General features: G+C 41.4%; 1 protein-coding gene across 1 annotated transcript in view; it reads right to left on the reverse strand.

Moving 5' to 3' along the window:
* Positions 1–21155, reverse strand: part of loxhd1b (lipoxygenase homology PLAT domains 1b) — a 40445-nt gene extending 19290 nt beyond the window's left edge. The window contains 19 exon segments of the mRNA XM_075467690.1: positions 217–413; positions 501–577; positions 10321–10481; positions 10870–11024; positions 11132–11267; positions 12509–12595; positions 12683–12843; positions 13402–13537; positions 13624–13764; positions 15172–15281; positions 15597–15720; positions 17730–17878; positions 18000–18098; positions 18245–18429; positions 18623–18703; positions 18980–18991; positions 19191–19305; positions 20461–20875; positions 20877–21155. Of these exon segments, the coding sequence (XP_075323805.1) occupies positions 217–413; positions 501–577; positions 10321–10481; positions 10870–11024; positions 11132–11267; positions 12509–12595; positions 12683–12843; positions 13402–13537; positions 13624–13764; positions 15172–15281; positions 15597–15720; positions 17730–17878; positions 18000–18098; positions 18245–18429; positions 18623–18703; positions 18980–18991; positions 19191–19305; positions 20461–20875; positions 20877–21101 (2766 nt within the window). The 5' untranslated portion in view covers positions 21102–21155.
* Positions 21156–21642: the final 487 nt, after the last annotated feature.

Consider the following 21642-nt stretch of genomic DNA (forward strand, 5'->3'; position numbering starts at 1 on the left):
AACAGAATGCATTGTGTGTGTTTATTAAGTAAAAGATACTCTACACAACGTTCCTGAAAGTTCACAATAAAACAGACAATACCAAAATTATTTAGGATTTTTTTTTTATCCTTTACGTTAACAAATGAAGCCTCACACTTATGACAAGAAATCTGTATAGTTGCTTTATAAATGTGTAAAGATTTTCATAGTACTGTTAACAATGAATGGAAGAACCTGTCCAATGTCAAAGGTTTCCACAGTGAAGATGTCAACGCGGCCGGTCTCAAAGTAGTTCCCGAGGTTATTGGCAGAGACCACCAGCATCATCTTACTGGTGTCGCCTTTCTCTCCATAGAGCTTGACAAGCACATTGGAGTCTGAGCTGCCTCCAGGGATGTCACCTGTCTTGACTGCGATATAATAACTGACATCTGACACACACACACACACACACAGATACAAATATAAGGACCAGAAGGAAATATAAATGCTAAATTAAACTCTAGTTACTAACTTACTGTAAAGACGCTGTCCATCTGAGAAGGGCACTAATTCTCTAACGATCTGTCCATCATCCTCATTGCGGTCCAGCCACCTGCACAGAACATTCAGGGAACAATCTCTCATCTGCTACATAAACACATCCGCAGCTGTATCAACTATTTACTATGCACTTACAGAACACTTTATTCAGAACACTTGCTTATTCATGTAATTGTCTAATCACCCATTCATGCGGCTGCATAAAATATCACAGATAAAGGTCAAGAGCTTCATCTAATATTAACATCAAATGGCAGACATCCCAAGTCTCCCGGAAGGTCCGGGAGTCTCCCTGATATTGATAGTTAATCACGGATGCCCGCGAGTCGGATAAAATATCCCGGATTTTAGACTATTCGAGGGAGTTTTTTTTTTTTTTTTTCTCAGTGCGATTGAGAGCGTGCAGGCAATAAAATAACTCGTGCACCTTGCGCCTTTCGACTGCGCAGGCACAAGAGAGAGAGTGGTGTGGGGAGAGGTTGCTTGTGAAACCTGTCTGTCCAAAGCGACGCTCTGTTCAACGAGCGTCCAGGGCGATTGCTTGTCAGAGGGCGGCGGCGGCGGTGGGGTGGAGAGGAGAGGAGATCTCCCTGAAATGAGTTTTTGGAACTTGGGATGTCTGAAATGGGAAAGTGAGAACAGTGACTGTTTACCATGGCACGATTGTTAATGTCAGATGGTCTGGTTTGTGTTTCTGAAATTCCTAATCTGCTGGGATCTTTAGTCACAGCATTGTGACTAGAGTTGACCAAGAATGATGTCAAAAAAACAATAAGCATCCCATCGAGCAGCAAACAAAAATGTTGCCATCTTATACGGAAAATGGTTTTGTTATTTGTATTTCCATGCAAATCTACTGAAAAAAACATTGTTACAGTGTGTGATTTTGTGTATGCACACATGAACACACAAACAAATGTTTGTCTACGTTCCCTGATTTTATCGGGGGGCGAAAAGGGAATATTCTGTCCTGGCTGACAGATAGCGAACAAAATGAGAGACCAGTAGTTTAACTGCGGTTGCTTTACTGAATCTTCTGTTATATTTTTTATTTGTAAAACTGCAACAGAAGAAATACACAACATGTTACAGTATAGATAAATGAAATATGTCTAACATACTATTATCACATGAATGCACACACAGGAAAGTAATCATAACATGAAATACACTCAACTAAATTAGCCATAACAGCTTAACTAGCTTCTTGCTAACGAAATGCTTCGCGATTAGCATTAGCATAGTGAGCACGGCTTTCGTAACTTAAATATATGCCTAAACATAACCTTGAACAACACAGTGTCATGAAACAACTAAAATACACCAAGTACATCAATACTCACTGTTGGTTCCACTCCAAGGCTCAGACAACCAACTCTCTGTGGTGGAGCACTTGTAGCTTATGCATGAACACTGGAAGCAGCCGGTAATCAATGCTGCAATAACCGAAAATCACCACCAGGGGGAAACTTAACTTTCCCAGTCACAGACAGGAGTCAGAACACTCCCCGCTTGGTATACAATTGTTATACCACTGTTTACTCTTTCTTCTGTGGCATAAGTAAAACAACATCACTGATGGGTCTAAGATACTCTTTAATTACCCCTTGACTAAGAATCTTCACTACGACCTTACGGACTTTGCAGTCTGAGCTGGCAATGGCCTTAAATATCCGTCCAAGAGGCCACTCGTTGCGTTTCGCTTGAACGTCCTTTATCAAAACAATGTCCCCTTCCTGGAGGTCAGGCTTCTCTGAGGTCCATTTCCTCCGTGGTTGAAGTGTTGCCAGGTACTCCAATCTCCACCTTTTCCAGAAGGAGTCTGCCAAGCTCTGGACCTGGCACCATTGCACCTTGCACAGATGGTCCAATTCAAAGTCTCCTAGAGGTGCAGAAGTAATACTCGCCTTCTGGGTGAGCAGGGTGGCAGGTGGGAGCATTTCAGGTATCTCTGCATCGTATGAGACTGGAACCAGTGGTCGAGCGTTCATAATGGCCATAACCTCGGCCATCAAGGTTGATAGCACTTCATGAGACAGTCTGGTAGCACCATCCTTTACTAGCAGTCCATCCAGGATGCGTCTTGCCACTCCTATAAGTCTCTCCCAAGCTCCTCCAATGTGTGAGGAATGGGGACCATTAAAGGCCCATGTACATCCCTGCTCTTGCAGGTAGTTCTTGATCTCAGAATCGTCTGTGTTAACTTTAAGTTCTCTGCCAGCACCGATGAAATTTGTTCCTCTGTCTGACCTTAGGTGTTTGACAGGTCCACGTATGGATAGAAAGCGCCTCAAGGCGTTGATGAAACTCGAGGTTGACATGGTTTCAATAACTTCAAGGTGCACAACTCTTGTACTTAAACAAGCAAAAATGACCGCCCACCTCTTGCTCTCAGCAGCTCCACCTCATGTCCGTCGAGTGTTGACACTCCATGGACCGAAAACGTCTAGCCCGACATGAGTAAAAGGCGGGTCCATTGCCAGCCTGTCAGCCGGCAGATCAGACATCTTTTGAACTTCTCTCTTGCCTCTTAACTTCTTACAGATGACACATTTGAATATGATGCCAGAGACAAGTCTCCTCCCTCCTACTATCCAGACACCAGCGGTGCGCAATGCACCCTCTGTGAAGTGGCGACCTTGGTGGGCTACTTTATCATGATAGTGTCGGACCACAAGAGTGGTTACATGATGGCCAGCTGGTAGGATGAGTGGATGTTTCTCTTGGTCTTCCAAATCTGCCCTGTTTATCCGACCTCCAACTCTAATCAATCCGCTCTTGTCAATGAAGGGATCCAGCTTCGCAAGAGACTTTGGCAACGCACTTTGGTACCTTGAGTTAAGCATTTCAGCTCCTCTTAATACACATCCTCCTGCACAGCCTTGAAGATATCCATCTTCGTTTGAGAACGCTCTGTGCTGAGCAGCTGATTGCATTGATGCCATCCCTTACAACTTTCAGTCTTAGCCTCTCTTGAGAATGACTTGACTACATGAATGAGAAATGCCACACCTCTTACTAGACTCTTCCAAGTAGAGAAGCGTTCAAATCTTGTGGATCCAAGAGAATGATCTGTGACCTTGGTTAAAAGAGAGGTGACTTCGGCCCGAACGTCTTTGTCTTTGTCTGGGTTTACAAGCTCAAATGGTTCTGCTTCATCATCTTGACCTTGGTTTAACTGCCTGAGAAAAGGGGGGCCAAGCAACCAACTGGATGAGGACAGGTAAGCTGCTGGAATTGGCCTGGTTCCCTGGTCTGCTGGGTTTTGGTCAGTCAACACATACTGCCACTGTTTTGGTTCAGTAGAGCTTCGAATACGAGCTACTCGGTTGGCTACATAGGTATAAAACCTTCGTGAACTGTTGTGGATGTAGCCCAGCACGATGCGACTATCTGTGAAGAGCTGGACTGCTTGCAGCTCAATATCCATTTCAGATTGGATCACTTCTGCCAGCTCAACTGCCAAGACTGCTGCGCACAACTCCAGGCGAGGTACAGTGTTCATGGGGTAAAGAGCTAGCTTTGACTTTCCCATCACAAACCCTACATGCCATTTTCCATCTGAATCCAAGACACGCAGGAAGGCTACAGCAGCTATAGCCATGGTCGAAGCATCTGCAAAAACACATAGTTCTGTCCATTTACAACATGACATGGAGACTGGAACGTATGCTCTCTGAATGCAAACCTGTTCTAGCTCCATTAAGGAGTTGGTCCATGCTTTCCACTGTGTCTCTTTCTCTGGTGGGAGAGGCGTGTCCCACTCATACTGCTCTGAAGAAACGTCTCTCACCAATGCTTTGCCTTGCACTGTGATGGGGGAAGCGAATCCAAGGGGATCATAAAGACTATTTACTGTGGACAGCATGCCTCTTCGAGTAAATGGTTTAACATCTCTTGCCACTCTGAAGGTGAAACTGTCTGTCTGGAGTTCCCAGCTTAAACCCAAACTTCTCTGGAGGGGCAAGGGGTCTGCTCCCAAATCTAGATCCTTAAAGTCACTTGATCGTTCTTCCATAGGAAAAGCCTCCATGACCTTTGAGCTATTGGAAGCTATCTTGTGAAGTCTTAAGTTAGATTCAGCTAGCAGAGCCTTGGTTCGCTGCAGCAGATTGATAGCTTCAACCTCCTTGGCCACTGAGGCGAGTCCATCGTCGACATAAAAATTTCTGAAGATGAAATGCCTTGCGTCTGTACCATGTTCAGTGTCTCCCTGTTCTGCAGCTTTCCTTAGCCCATATGTTGCTACAGCTGGGGATGGGCTGTTCCCGAACACGTGCACAGTCATCCAGTAATCAACGATCTCCTTGTCTGGATCATTATCTTTGTACCACAGAAACCGAAGGAAATTTCGGTGGTCCTCTCTGACCTTGAACCCATAGAACATCTGTTCTACATCGGCTGTGACAGCTATTTGCTCCCTTCTGAATCTTAGTAGAACACCAATTAGCGTGTTGTTGAGGTTGGGTCCACTGAGAAGCATATCATTCAATGACGTTCCCTTGTACTCAGCGCTGGAATCAAAAACGACTCTTATTTTTCCAGGTTTCTGGGGATGGTAAACCCCAAAAGTCGGCAAATACCAACATTCCTTCCCCGGCTCTAGTTGAGGAGCTTGCTCTGCCTGGTGGTTGTCAATGACCTTCTGCATGAAGTCAAAGAAGTGCTCTTTCATCTCAGGTTTTTTCCTGAATGAGCGCTGGAGAGAGGCGAGTCTCTGGGAGGCCTGTTCTCTGTTATTTAGAAGGGGCTTTCGAGGTGTACGAAAAGGTAGCGGTGCCACCCAGTGGTTTTCATTGTCCATATGCACCTCCTTTTCCATTATCCTCAGAAAATTGTTGTCATCCACTGACATGGCTGGTTTGTCATCTTCAGGTGTTTTCTGAAACACATTTTCCCCCAGACCATCTTTACAGGTCTCCTGGGATATTTGCTCAGTGTGAGATGCTGTTTGAAGACTGCACTGGGTTGGACCTTTAAGCTTCCCCTTTATATGGATGCTATTGGTGCATGGCTTAAGGAAAGAGGAGCATCCATTTTGGAGGACATGCGTCTTGTAGGCGTTGACTACCTCTGTCTTGTGAGCGCCACCTAAGCATAACTCCCCAACTATGACCCAGACAAGGTAGAGACGCTGGGCATATGGTGAGTTGTGAGGCCCATTACGCTGTTCACGTACCTTGTGCAAGCTCAAAATATCCCTGCCTAGCAGCAGCAGGATGGGAGCACTAGTGTCAATTGGAGGGATCTTATCAGCCACTGGTCTGAGGTGAGGAAAATATTGGGTGCACTCAGGAGTTGGGATCTCTGATCTGTCATCAGGCAGGTAGTTACACTCCAACAAGGTGGGAAGTGTCACCTTGGTTTTTCCATCAAGTGACTCCACTACGATGTTACTCGCTTTCCTCCCTGCAGTCTCCATTGTGCCGGAGCATGTCTTCAGAGTGTAGGGGGATGCACTGCTGTTAATGTCCAATAGACTGAAGAACTCTGAGTTTACTAAAGACCGGTTGCTTTGGTCATCTAGTACTGCGTACACTCTGAGAGACTTACTTGGATGGTCAGCGTGGGAAACCTTAACCAAGCAGATTTTTGAACAGGATCTTGGCTTGGGGGCGCCGCCACATATCTTGGTGCATTTGGAGGTGACCATAGGAGGTACAAGGTCTTCATTCTCCCCGCTTTGCTTGTCCTCAGGTGAGTGTTCAGCCTGCCCACCAAACGACCATGGAGCTGGACCAGGATGCAACGCTGAGATATGTTTTTCACTTTCACACTCTATGCATTTAAGCGTGGTCCAGCAATCTTTAGCCATATGCTTGGTGCTGGCACAACATCGAAAACAGATTGAATTCTCCTTTAAGTAGGTCTTCCTCTCATCAAGATGCTTTCCTCGGAACCCACGGCATTTTGACAGCGGGTGAGGTTTATTATGTATAGGACATTGCTTGTCCGGTTAATCTTTCCTGATGGCTGTGTTAACCTGCGGCACACTGACTGCTGCAGCGACTTCAGTTTTCCTTACTGTCACAGTTGATTTTGGAAAGTATTTTGGTACTTTTCCTAACTTGTATTGGCTGGGAGTAGAGGAGATGTTAAATGCAAAACTGGGGTCATTGCGGGTTTTAGCCTGGGAACATACAAAGCTGACAAAAAAGCTGAACGGCGGGAAAGGGACTTGATAATCTTTCTTATACTTGGATCCCTGTGTGATCCAGCGTTCCCGCATGGTGAAAGGAAGCTTTTCGATTGGGTTCACACCTCTTGCCGTATCTAGAAACATGAGTCCAGGCAAGAATCCTTCAGCCTTTGCGGCTTCCAGCTCTTTTAACAAGTCACCTAATTCCCTGAGTTTGTGTGTGTCTTTGTTTAACATAGCTGGGAAAGTATCTAGTTTTTCCAGGAGAGCACTTTCAATCACCTCCGGGCTTCCGTATGTTTCCTCCAAACGCTCCCATACCATGAAGACACCTGCTCTAGGCTTATTAACATGTACTGACCTTATCCGCTTGGCTTGAGCTGATGATTCGGGCCCCAGCCATTTGACCAGAAGGTTGAGCTCTTCCTGATCAGATAGGTTCAGTTCCCTTGTAGCTGCTAGGAAAGACACTTTCCTAGCAGCTTATCCTTTCCTAGGTGATTTATTTTCGGGGTCAGGAGTCACAGGTGAATACTCTTGCTTTGGGAAAAATACACTCGGGACAGGGGGAGGTGTGTTAGCCTGGCGACGCCATCCTACGTACTTCCGCCCAAAGATTTTGGCTCCGCACATAGTCTGGCCAAATCCCCCTACCTTGGTTCGCTCAGTGTTTTGCAAATCAGCAAACAGTTGCGAGTGGTGACGCAGAACTCACGCGCGGAGTCCATTGTAGTCCATATAATTGTAGTTCAACCGCAGCGGAAATAAACATGGCGACGGAAGAACGCTAGAAGCTATCCATGAAGTTGTCTCAACTCTGGAGAGCATTACACAATTAAAACGAGAGCAAGAGGAATGCCTCGTCAATTTTGTTAGTGGCAAGGATGTCGTAGCTCTCCTTCCAACTGGCTGTGGGAAAAGTTTGATTTATCAAATGGGACCGGTATAATGAAAGCGGATGTGGGAAGCGTGATTCGCGAGCTAGAGCCTCGCGAGAGTAAGCATGAACCTCGGCGCATAACCAACGTCATTTCTAAACATTACTGATTGGTTAAGGGAACTCCGTTACTCCAATGAATTTAAGTTGCTGGGTAAGGTCCCGCCCTCCATGGAAACGGATTCCTCTTGGGTTTTCCCAGACTGTTTGACAGAGTCAACAGTCGGCTTTCGCCCAGACTAGAGGTGTGTAGCCTTCACCAGCAATGGGTTTGTGCTCGTCTTCATCCTTAAATGACTCATACAGTGAATCTTGTGCCTTGTTACTAGAGGGTCGTGTCATCACTGATTTATGATGTAAGATTGGTGGAAGTGACATAGCAACTTGAAACTCCTGGGGAGCATGTTTATCAAATGGCTGCGTTTCTACATAGTCTTTGGTGCGTTTTATTGGATCTTCAAGAGCTAAATCCTGTAACTCACGAAGAGCGGATTCTTCCACATAGTTGACTGCTGCTGCTGCTTCTTCGAATATTGCTGCCTCTTTAGATGCTGCAGTAGCTTCTTTCTCTTGTTTTAACACATGAAGACTTGCCTCTATTGAAGCCTTTTCTTTCATCATGGCTGCCTCCTTTTCTGCAAAGGATACCTTAATTTTTGCTGCTTCTGCCTTAGCTCTAGCCCTTGTTGCAGCGGCGCTGACTGATGTCCGGGTTGAAGCTCTGGAGGATTTGTGGGAAGCTGATACTCAAGACCTTGTCTCCAGTTGAGACCGACGTTCTTCGTGGTCACTCATCTTGCTATGCTTCTGCGAGCTGTTCACAGCTGTTCAGTTGCCTTTTCCCGCTGAGTGGTCAACATTTTACTATTCTGTCCTGGCTGACAGATAGCGAACAAAATGAGAGACCAGTAGTTTAACTGAGGTTGCTTTACTGAATCTTCTGTTATATTTTTTATTTGTAAAACTGCAACAGAAGAAATACACAACATGTTACAGTATAGATAAATGAAATATGTCTAACATACTATTATCACATGAATGCACACACAGGAAAGTAATCATAACATGAAATACACTCAACTAAATTAGCCATAACAGCTTAACTAGCTTCTTGCTAACGAAATGCTTCGCGATTAGCATTAGCATAGTTAGCACGGTTTTCGTAACTTACATATATGCCTAAACATAACCTTGAACAACACAGTGTCATGAAACAACTAAAATACACCAAGTGCATCAATACTCACTGTTGGTTCCACTCCAAGACTCAGACAACCAACTCTCTGTGGTGGAGCACTTGTAGCTTATGCATGAACACTGGAAGCAGCACTTGGTGCATGTTCACGCGCGCGCGCGGGTGGGCTGACTTACATGTACAGTAATAAAATGCTTTGTCGTCGGTGTTCTAGTGTAGATTGGGTATAATTGCAATAAAAGACGCACACTCCGGTAATATCATGGCAGTTTCCAGAGTATTGGTATAACGTACACAGTCCAAAATTCCGGGGTTCATAAAATTATTATGAAAGTTAAAATTAACTTTAACTTTTAACATGACGAAGTGAACGAACAAAACATCAAAACGCATCATAACATCAGATTCTCCTCCGTGGGAAACGCCAAACTCATTCCTGCACACAGAACGCCTTAAATTCATCCGTCAATGCATTTGCAAGCCATGAATATTTGCCCTCCCATTCCTACCTGTAGCCTTACCTGCATTGTCGCTTTGTTTATTTGCTTGGTGGTGTGGCTCTTCGTCTGCCATTTCGCTAGCTATTGTGTGCCGGTCATTGTTCGCGCTTACTGTTGCAATGGAATGGAATTAGAATGTCCTAAAGATAACAAAATAGATACATTGTAGCCGGGGCAGCACGCAGCCACTTAACATTTGGGGCTGCGCAAGCAAGCAGCCTCTAGGTGGCACAGACGGCAGTAGCATTAGTTTGAGATGTGTACTTTACCTGGGGTTAAAAAGTAATTATTTGGCATAAGTTTAATTTTCGGGACAAGTACAGCCAGATTCGGGATTCGGGACAAAAGCTTAGAATTCGGGACTGTCCCAAATTTTTCGGGACATCTGGTCACCCTACAAACAACAACTGGTTATGGAGGTCAATAAAGTCCCGTCAAAGCCCTTCTGAGAATGTTGTGGTGGGGAAACAAATAGCAATGTTGCAAATGTTCAAGGGGATGCCCCTTGTTTGCTGGGACACCTTTGTTAAAGAGAGAAGTCATTTGAGAAGGACCAGGCTGGATTAAGATGTTAAAGGTCACCCTGTCTCTGATAACCCTGAACGCAGCAGCAGCAGCAGTATTTTCGCATTGAAGAATAAACCACATTTCCAACCTCATGGCAGAAGGGCCACAACAGCAGAGGACCATTTCAGGTTCAAACATTTTCAGCAAAAATGAGCTAAACTGGACATCTGAAGACTGATCTGATGATTTTTCAGTTCACTGAATGTAAACTTCAGGTTTGTAGAATTAAGCCATTGTGGATGTGCATGAAGCCTGCATTTTTTCCAGCTGTCTGTCAGTCAGAATCTGATATGGGTGTGTACACTAGATTAAAGATGACAACATAGATATTGGATCTATACCATTAAAGACTGAGGCTGCTTTATTAGCACGAGGAGCCCTGTTCACTGTTCCACTCATAATAACATTCTCAGTGAGTGTATGTTTTGTTTTTGGGATATCATGGAGACTACCGCACCTGTCACAGGGGAACTCTACAGCATGAACCTCAGCCTGTCCTTCCTCTCTTACAATCACTTTGTGGAGAAACCAGCCACAGCCTCCACCTTTGCTGTCGTGTCCAATCCTCACCCTGCGGATTTTCCCGATGGCTACTGCCTCGATAATGAACTCATCCAACTGCAGTGAAAACATAACAGTAACAAAATGTAGATTTGAAACAGAAATGTGAGCTCAAGAGCAATTTGTTTTAATCAGTAGATTCCAATATGGTAATTGGTCAGTGTGTAGTATGTTTACAGCATTTGAACTACAGCTACATTATGGCGCTGTACTTTAGGTTATGAATATCACATTTTCTTAAATTCAAGTAAGGTTTGATTTTGGATCACCATAAAAGGTGAATATCTGCAGATTCAAATAGTAGAAAATCAGGAACAGATACCTGAAAATGTCCTTATTTATAAATTAAGCAGCAATGATTAGTGTCTGGCTATAGTGTGTTAGGGCAAAGAGTATGATGCCTGTTGAAAAAAGTGAAGACCACAGAAGACCTGATTGTACCCACATTTCCTTTCTCAAACTTGTTGATGTTGTTTTTGCAGTTGACCAGCTGCCGCTCTCCCGTGTCTCCCTGGTCTCCAATCAGATTTAGAAAGACCGATGCATCTGTGCCACTACCACTGACAGTTCCTGTACAGACCGTCACTCTGTATTTGATCACTACAGAAAAAATGAATCATCAATAATCATTCATACACTTCTCAGTGTATGGAATAGCAGCTTTTGGCTGATCTTGGCTTTGGCTGAATGCTTATGTATGGACGTACAGGGCAGCGGCTCAGCGATCAGTTCACCACTGGCAGAAAGCTCCTTCACGACTTCATTATCATCTTCATTGATGTCCAGCCAACGCTCACATGGAAATGTGTATTTTTCCTTTGTTAAAGTCTTCATTATAGTTACCTGAAGGAACAAAGACAGAACTTGTTTTACTTATGTGAGGTAGCAGGTTTATAAGCTCATTAAAATTAGATTATTATGACAATAAAAGGCTTAAAATAACTGAGCTAAACAATCCTCCGGACATTATGATGAAACATTTTTCATAGGTAGATTCATTTCACCAAATATTTGATTAATTATTTAAGCCTTGATACATTTCTGAAGCTGAGGAAACTACAAACCCATTCACACATATGCAAGTCACCTATGGTATGGGACTGCATCAGTGATGGGCACTGATGCAGTCCCATACCATCACAGATGCTTTTGCAACTTTCTCTGATAACAGCCTGGATAGTCGCATTTACCAAAAGCAGCTGAAACTTGAATTCATCTGACAACACAACACCTGTCCAATGTCCTGTCCATTTGAGATGAGCTTGTGTCTAGCAAACTCAGTTGATTTATGGCTTCCTTATTGCACAATACAGTTTCAGGTTGCATCTCAGGTTGTAATGGTTTAGGCTTCCGTGTTGAGTGACAATGGTTTTCCAAGGTACTCCCGAGCCTATGGGGCTATATTGATCATGGTAGAATTACAGTTTCTGCCTGAGGGTGTGACGGTCATAAAAATGATTTCTGTCATTGGCCTTAACACACACTTAGATTTCCCCCAACTCCCACAGTCACAATATTAAACTCTGTACATGTTGAAGGACCAGACTGATCTATCATTCTTTTAACTGAGTTTGGTACAAAGATCTGAACCACAATGCATCCTTGCTTCAAGGACTTGCTTTGTTGGATGCCCCTTTTTTACCCTATCCCTACACCACCCTAACTTGTCATTAATAACTCTCCTGATCCTTGAATCTTCCAAAAATGGTATTACTTTATACTTCTACACTTTCTGTGCTTTTTTGTGTTTCTAACAACTTTTTTGAGTGTGCTGCTGGCATCAAAATCTATATTTATTTGACCTATTTTAGAAATACAATGAAGTTGCTCAGTGAAGACACTGAAACATAAATACTTTTCTTTGAACTTGAGTTTATTAAAAAATGTCAAAGACCTTAATGAACAACAGAATTGTGTGTTACGACCCTGCTTGGCTAGGGTTAGAAGGAAGAAACATAAAAGATGTCCAGATAGTAGTTGAAGTTTAAATGCCGTAACATGGTTTTGTTTCAGATTAAAAACATGCACTCCACAAGCTCAACTAATTTAACTGATAACAGATCATTAGATTTGGTAAATCTCACCTTGCTGAGATGCCATCCAGCAAAAGGATTTCGCTTCTCGTGCCAGATACGGAGTTTGGTCAATTTTCCCAAATCAGGCAACTCAACCTGTGAGTGGACGTTAAGATGAAATGAGCTTCATAATCGGATTTGTTAACATCTTATGCAAATATAGCTGAATAATATGTCACTTACCATAAACCTGTCTACCTGCCCCTGTTCAAAATTGTCGGTTTTGTTGTCCAGCTTGACCTCGTCTGACTTGCCCTTCACTCCGTACACCTGGAAGGAGATATCGGCATCGGTTCCTGCATTGGGCAGGTCTGATGTCCAAATCCACAATGACCATGGGTGCTCTGAGGAGATCCAGATAATCGTGATTGACTGAAGAGGACTAAATTATATACATGTGTATATATAGTTTTTCAATATGACTGAGAGGGAGCTCGATTTCTCTGTACTTCCCAGAGAGCGTCAAAATAAATGTTTTCTAAACTTTTGGAACCAGTTTCCAGACGAAGTCTGTGGCAAATTATTTTAGACCAGTTGTGCTTCAAGATGTCTGTCGAACCACTGTGATGGCATTTTTGCTTGTTAAAATGTTCTCTCGGGGAAGAAACTCACACTGAAGTGATTTCTATGGACAGCTGCCAACAAGAGCGTTGTATGATTTTGAATGGACATGAAGCTATGCAGTGATGGAATACTGATTTCACATGTTAAAAGAGACAGAAAAAAAACCTGAATCTTGCGTTCGTGGACCAAAAGAATAGAAACTGCACTGGCCATTTACAGCTCTTTAAGGGATATTGGACTTAAAAGCAAAGCAGAATAAAGACAAACTGCCTGCTCAGTGTAATTGTGCCAAAAGCTGATAAACATGATTGAGCTATAATGATTAACATTCAACTCACTCTTCTGTCTCTTTTGCCTGAGTGACACCATCTCATATAGCTCTCTTTCTATCAGTCCGTCTCCCTCCCTCTCATCCAGCCATTTGCTGCATGGGAAAGTCTGCTCTATCCCTGTGAATGGACAGTACACCACAACCTGCGGAAAGCATTGACTCAGCTGAGCCAACTCACAGTAAATGACCAGACTGTAGCATTTGCATGTGCGCACGTTTATCAGAGTACCTTCTCGCAGTACCACCCAGCACTGACTCCTCCGTTGTCATGCCCAATGGTGACTCTGCTCATAGGGCTGAGGAGAGCAGCGATCTCAACATTAAAGATGTCAGTCAAGCCTCGCTCAAATTTCCCTCCCTCCAAAAACACCTGCGGATGAAAAAAACAAGAAATCCAAATGGGGCCAATATGTTTAATTTGAGTCTGGTGTCAGGTCTCGCAGATTTCTGCACTTTGTGTTACACGTAAGCAAAATGTTCAGTGCTGTGCAAATGTTTAGAACAATCCTTCATTTCATTATGTATCGCCAAGAAATTGGGAAACAGTTGTAGACATTTATAGAAACATATGTAAACATGCATGGAAGTTCAGTATATAAAGCAAAAACAGAGTTAACTTTCTTCAGGAATAGTTTTCCAGGCTTCTTGAAGGACATTTCAAAGCTCTTCTTTGGATGTTGGCTGCCTTTCATTTAACTCCCATGAAGATCCCACACTTCTTCAATAAAGTAGAGTCCAGGTTCTGGGGAGGATTCATTTTTGCCCTGTTTCACTTGTAGAAGAATGTCTCCTTGACAGCCACTTTTCCATGGACACCATCTCTGATGAAGCTTCGGTGAACAGTCGATGGATCAACTGAAGGTCCAGATGCATTTCTGTTTCAGGTTTTTGCTGGACTATTTCCCTTTTCTTAGTTGACTTTGGATAGTATTTTAGGCCTGCAACTTCTTCTTTTGTCCTCCACTTTCCTCAAACACCCACCCCTCCCGCTGAGATTTGCCTGATAGCTCTTTGGTAATCACACTTGTGGTGCTAAAATCCTATTTTATGCCGTCAAACTGTGTTATCTCAGGCATTTTTCATAGATGCAACAAATACACTGGATCAAGTTAAGTGCTAAAGGTACTATTTAAAATTAATTATTTGCTGAGTTGTCTGTGTAGACACAATACTGGTTCATCCCTTGATTTAGGTTACTTTTTTCATACTTGAATGACTTATAGGTCAGTGTTAAGAGGCTTAACAAAAAAAGGTCAGGTAAAAGGACTGAACTGAAAGATGAGTGAAAAAGCAGCCAATGTCAACAGAAAAGCCTTAAAAGACCCTCAGAAAGTCTGGAGAACTATCGCCCAAGATCACATTAGCATTTTTCAAGAAAGCCTGGCTGCTTGGAAACAGAGTACACACAAAGTTGGGCTGGCTCAAGACTTTTGCACAGGACTGTATATATAGCCAACACATAAACCAATCATCAGTACTAATAAACTCATTGTCTATGATTTTAGGGAACACTAACGATAAGAATGACTCCATATATGTATATGCATGTGTAAATATAGATATAAGTTCAGTCCTCTTTATGCAAGACTGGATAATTGAATCAGTTCCTATATCTGTTTGTGTGTGTATGTATCGTTACCTGAACAAAAACCTGAAATGCTTGTTTTTGTTGCACCAAGAAATCTTTAGTTACTCTAATTAAAACAAATGAAAACTAAACACAGCTAATCTTGTAATTATCATTGCATTTCTTCTCTTTTTCCCATCTTCCCCTTACCTTGCCACTATTCTTCAAGCCTTTTGTGCCATGCATGACCATGTGAATTTTGGAATTGGTCCCTGCGCCTCGGACATCGCCTGTCACAATCTGGACATTGTAGACAATACCTGATGGATACAGTTACATGTTAGGCTATCAGAGGCAAAGCCAGTGAGTCACTATGGTTCACGGCATCCAGGTTCAGAGGAGCTGAGCAGGAACAAGATCACCCAGATCTAAATAGTGGTACTCTGACATAAAAATTATTAGCTTTCTCAGACCAGGCAAGATGAAATTATTTCAAAATGTTGAAAACTGTTTGAAAGCAAGATGCAGATATTTGATTAGTTTTTTCATATTTATTATGTTCATCTTTGCTGTTACTGTATTTACTGTTTCCATTTTTCCAGGTTTAACAACAAATTTGTCATTTTTATCCTCACCTGTGGGCTGGCTTCCTCCAACTAAACTGTCCCTCTGGATCTTCCCATCATCCTCATCAATGGCAAACCAACGATTGATGGGGAATTCATATACTATTTTGTTTCCAAGATCATCCACAACCACCTGTAGAAAAATACACAGTATATTGAGATGTCCAGTATGACTGTATCACTGATTATTACTGAAAAAACAAAGAATCATATTAGTGTTCTCCTTTGTTGATACTCTTTCTTGCAGAGAAAGTTCAAATAGACAGGAAATAAGAAAAAATATTTTTGTTTCAAAATGCAGTCATATTTAAAGCCTGGAAATCTGACTTTTCAATATTCCATTATGGATGAAAGATGTTACCAAAAATAAAGTTTTGAGATGAGGAGACACAACCCGATTTTATGCTGGACATCCCTCCATCGTGTTAAGGTGCAACACAAAGATACGTCGTACCTATCATTGTGCCTTTTCAGCGATGTTGCTTATGCACTGAACAATTTAACATTTAAAAGAACAGTTAAGGGTTTCACTTTCAAACATGAGCCTTTGTGTGATGTGAGGTTGAGACGAACACATGTCCTGTCAATAGCATGATGACACTTTAGTATAACATTTCTGCCACTTCCTGGTTGTGTTTTAAGCAATAACATCACTTGATTGGGATTCGAAAAAAGATCACACATAGGTCTAAAACATGTTATCTTTAAAATGTGACTGTCACGCTCATTAAAGTCATGTTGCTGATTGCTTTGGTTACAGGTAAACAAAATACATTACAGCAAGATGTTCTCACTCTTTAGTTGGCTTTGGAAAATAATGTATTCTGGTTAAGGTTAAATTTCAAAACTACTTGGATAGGGTTAAAAAACAAAACAAAAAAACAATTATTGTTTGGGCAAAAAAATATTCTTCTTACAAAGCGACAGTACTATTATGGACACCACATTTCCCCTGATGTGTAACTGCTCTCATGAGCACTAGAACTTATTTATTGTAGATAATTATCGACCGTTTCCATCAACAAACACCACATGAGATGACATTTGTTGCATTTGGCGCTATATAAATAAGAAAAAATAAAAATAGAAATAAAAATGGGCACGTTTAAGGAGGAAGACAGTTTCAAACCTTTATTGAGTAATCTTATCTTACCAATATATTATGCGTGTGACAATGTGGTAAGACTGCAGTAGATGAAGTTTCTAAAGCTCTTTTCATGGGATATTTATTGAACATCTGTAGTTTCAGTGCTGCAGACCATGGTGTAACAGTGGTTAGATTGTTAATGCTGTGTGTTTGTTATTTTCAAAGTCCTTACGAATTTCTCTGATCATCTTTACTTAACCCTATGACATTTTCTAATGAGATTGAGGAAAAGAAGTTCAGAAAGATGATAGGATTTGGATTTGGTTTTCAAAAGGTTTTTGACTGGAACAGTATTGGACTGGTGAGCCACTTGTAAAGCACAAAGTCGTCTCAACATGCTTGTTCATTGTCTTTTTACTTTGTGTGCAAACAGGTGTAAAATATCTATATTTCTTAATAAAATTGAAAATTCCATGTAAAACAAAATAGGTTTCAGCAGTGTAAATACATTTTCTATAAGACAAATTCATCTCAGAATAATAATTATAACCAAAGAAGAGGTGAGAGGACGGCACGGACTACTTGTGAAATGCAAACAGGTTGTCACCACTGAACTTTGGTGTCAGTCTTAGCAGCAGTGACAAATCAACTGACTCGTCTGTCCGTTTGCTGAAAGGCTATCCCTTAATGAGGCATGGTTTCCCTTTACACAGAGGGTAGAATGACGACATGTGTCCATGTAGGCGTCTGTTTGAATGATCTAATCTCTCAGAGCAGCACATCAGGCCGTTTGTGTTGGGAGAGCAAGTTTCAGATGAGAGGACTAACAAGAAATGAGAGGATTGAATGTCTTCACTACTTGTAAAATGTTTGAACTGAGTCAGAGCTCAGCTGAATAATGTACAGTAGGAGTTTTGTTTCAAGACTTTAAACATTTCACATTATGAAACAAATTGTAGTTAATATCATTCAGTGTTATCTGTATTGAAAATGGATTAAAGGAGTAAATAAATATCTACATTTTCAAAATAATTTTAGATTCTTGTTTTTTTTACCTTATCCACAAACCATCCTGCTGAAGAGCCTTTGTTGTTATGGCCAATGGCAATCTTCCTTATTTTGCCCAAGTTTGGTGCCTCAAGTGTGAACTTGTCCTCTGAGCCTTTTTCAAAGTTATTCTTGTCGTTGTTAAGTCGCCTCTCCCCTGCAACAAAGCAATCAGTCATTTCTATCAGCAGATATCCTAAAAAACAGCTAAACTGCAATGCAATGCATCAGAACTTTACACTTTTGGAAACTGATAACTATTTTGTTCACATACTTGCCTGTATCTCCAAACTCCCCAAAGATATTCATGAATACATCTGCATCTGTTCCGCTGCCTTTTACATCCGGAGTGAAAACACTCACTATATACTTATTATCTATAAAAAAACAAAAAAAACCACAATTGTTTTTAAAATAAAAAGTTTGATGGCTTTAATCTGTTCATTAGCCCTGTTTTTAATATAATGATTTAATTAATCATTGGCAGAGTTGCGTAGATGCTTATAGGCTGATGACTTAATACATTTGGGCATGTCCATGGGGTCCAAGCTGCCCAGCAGGTCTCTGATATAAATGCCATCCCCCTCCACTTTACTGAGCCAGTTGTTGCAAGGAAAATAGAACCTCAAGTGAGGCCGAATCACATCCGTCACCACCACTCTGTCCAGGAACCAGCTGGAGCTCATACCAGTGTTGTCATGCTCAATCCTGTCCAGACACAGGAATGACATCCAGATTAATCAACTTTATCTCCCGAAATCAGATCCAGAGTCAAGTGTGTTTAACCCTGGTCAAAGTAAACACTGCTCATGCAGCATTTTAGCGTCAGCTGACTGAATAATACGGAGACAAAACAGAATGTAATAGGGTTGAAATGTTTTGAGCATTTGCTGTGCTGCACCTTATCTTTTTCAAAGGTCCAACATTGTGAGTCCTGATTCTGAACACATCAGTTTTGGCTCTTTCGAATGCTGTGCGGCTCCTGGAATCACAAAAAAGTAAAAACTTGAAGCCACTCTAAGTTTCATAATCTTTTTCAAAATCTTCACTACAGAAAGAACATAAAAGAATCAAATGGGAAACTGTAAAGTAAATTTAAGGAATAATCCACATAGCTATAATAGACCATGAAAGCCTCATGTAAATGTAACAAAATCATGCAGCAAAGCATGCCATGCAAACTGATTAACACCAAAATCAGAGCATACAGTCTGTTCTCCCAGCAATCATTTTTTTAAAGCCCTCGGGAAATACATACCTCTTTTCTGTGCTATTAAGGTGGGGGAAAAAAAGAGGTTTCAGTTCAAGTGCGACAAACTACTGAATCAAATATGGAATCTAAGAATTTGTGGTTGGAGCAGTGTGATACATAGACATTTTTGTTTTTTATTTGAGTAGAATCTTTTATTCTTGTTACACTTGCTGATTATCTTACATTTGAATTCCAGAAATCTATGAAGGGGACTTACTTGCTGGCCAGGTGGACTTTGGGTGTGATGCCATATTCTCCAAAAAGAGTGACAAACACATTTGCGTCAGTACCTGCTCCTCTCTCATCCCCGGTGATGGTCAACACCTCATAGACTGGAGGGTTTAATGAAAGGAGTTCGGTTATAGGAAGGTGTGTTACAAAGGCATGGTGGCACCGCAGGCTACTAATCCATAGAGTTATAGATAATTAGATATTTTTTTCCTGTAAAGACATATCAGTTCACTAAAAGGGTAGAAAGACTTTGTTCACTGAAGTCTTGCACAAAAAATAGCTTTCTAAAAAGATCTTTTTAAAAGTTTTCTCATTAAGACTATATATTTTATTGTTTAGTGAGTTTTTAATCAAATTAGTGTCACAGTCACTTACTCCCTAATGATTTAAAGCAACACTGGAGAAGTTTGTGAGCTTTATTTGCCTCTTCCTTTTTTTGAAGTAAAATTACATTTGTTATATACATTCCCTGGCTTTCCTTTACTTTAAGATCATCATTTTATTTTTGCTAAGCTTTTTGACACTTTCAACACCCTTTTGGATGCTTTGTATTTCATCATTATTGTCTTTTATTCTATTTATTTATTTATCTAATCTTTTTCTGGACTGCATGGTGGTGCAGTGGTTCCCGGTCCGAGTCTTGGCCGGGACCTTTCTCTGTTACCTTTCCCACATTAGAGTCACACATCATCCTTGAGTGGGCTTGAACATCCAATGTTTGGGATGACAGATGCAGCGCTAATCTCTTGGGTCAAACACAGTCTGTACAGAGCACACCGTCTTCATTTCCAGGTTCAAACTACACAATATTTCTTCATAAGATGTCTTTTCAATCGGTTCAGGCTATTTTACATTGGAGGTGTTTTACAGTGTACATTGAGCATGAAGCAGGACCTTAACAGGACAGTGATGTAATTTATAACCACCGTTTTTTAAAGATTAGCGAGTCATAGGTGTCATATTGCAGGAGGACTTATGATAACATACTGAGAATACGTCTGTCAGTGTAACATTACCGTGAACATTAAACTAATGCATGGACACATTACCAATGGAGCCACTCTGACTCCCATAACTGTAATGAAGGATTCACCTCTCCTCAGTATCAAATGTCTTTGCTCTAACAGAACCACATTATCCTTGAATTTTTGGCATAACAACATCCTCTCTCTATTAATGGAGATTACAGTTATATTTTGTCACTTCACCAGATGTTCATGTCATTTTACTGACTGGACCTGAATGTTTGCAGTTACCTTTTTTTTTGTGGTACTCATCCTCGTAGTTCTCCATCTTTTCTGGCTTGTAGTTGCGTAGCTCATTCTCATATATTTCCACATAATTTTCAATCTTTTTCTTCTTGGCTTTTGACTTCTTGGTGTCTTCATCACTATCTCCCTTCACTGAACTTTTCTTCTTCTTTTCTTTCTTCTTCTTTTTACCTTCCTCCTCATCCCCTGTACCCTGTTCTCCTTCTTTTTTGCTTTTATCCTTTGATCCCATCCTGTCCTTCACCGAGGGCTTTGAATCTTTCTTGGTTGTCTCAGTCACATTAGGGAGACTTTCGCCCCTCTTTTTACCCTTAGACTCATTGTTGTTTTCTTCATAGCTTGACTCTTCCGCGCTCTCTTCTTTGGCTCTTACCTTCTTATTCTTGACCTTTCCCTTTTCTCTTCCCCTTTTTTTTGGTATTCCTCACATCAGACCCTGATGTGTCAGAATGAAATCCGTCTTCATCACTGTCCTTAAACTTCTTCTTCAATCTTCCAGCATCCCGTGATTCACTCACCCGCTTACTTTTCTTCTTGGGTTTTGGTTCCTGATCCTCCGACTCGTCGTCATCCACATCTTTGGTTTCCTCCTCCACTCTCTGACTTGTTTTTTTTTTAGCGGACATCTTTTATTTATTTACTACCTTGTAACTGTAACTGATTCTTGTGTGTTCCGGTGAAACTTGATTAATCTGACCTGCGCATGTACAGTCGTGACCAGATGGCAGGTCAGGTCAGAGTCAGAGCTTGCAGACTGATGTTTGGTCAGTAACTCGGAAAACCCCACCCTGCTGCTTATCCTACAGCAGCACCTATATGCTCTGACCTAATTTACAATGATGAACTACAGTATAGCCACCTCATCAGAGGAGTAAACCCTCTCTGCTTTGGTACAGCAGTAACTCCCAATAAAAAAGAACTATAACAGTATTGGCGGAAGCAGTTGGGTTTTCTTTTTTCCTAAATAAAAACTGATACTACGCTATAAAGTAGAAATTCCTCACTGAAAATATTAGTATGTAAATATCTGAAAAATCTAACTGCTATGCTATTACATCATTTTGTTTTCTTATGAATGATCTTTTTGGCATATATTCCCAACTGATTGATAGCAACAGTGGAAAGTTTAAGATTATGTAAGAATCAAAATATGAAAATACAAGGAAA

The sequence above is a fragment of the Odontesthes bonariensis genome, chromosome 6 (assembly GCF_027942865.1).
Source record: "Odontesthes bonariensis isolate fOdoBon6 chromosome 6, fOdoBon6.hap1, whole genome shotgun sequence".
Taxonomy (NCBI): domain Eukaryota; kingdom Metazoa; phylum Chordata; class Actinopteri; order Atheriniformes; family Atherinopsidae; genus Odontesthes; species Odontesthes bonariensis.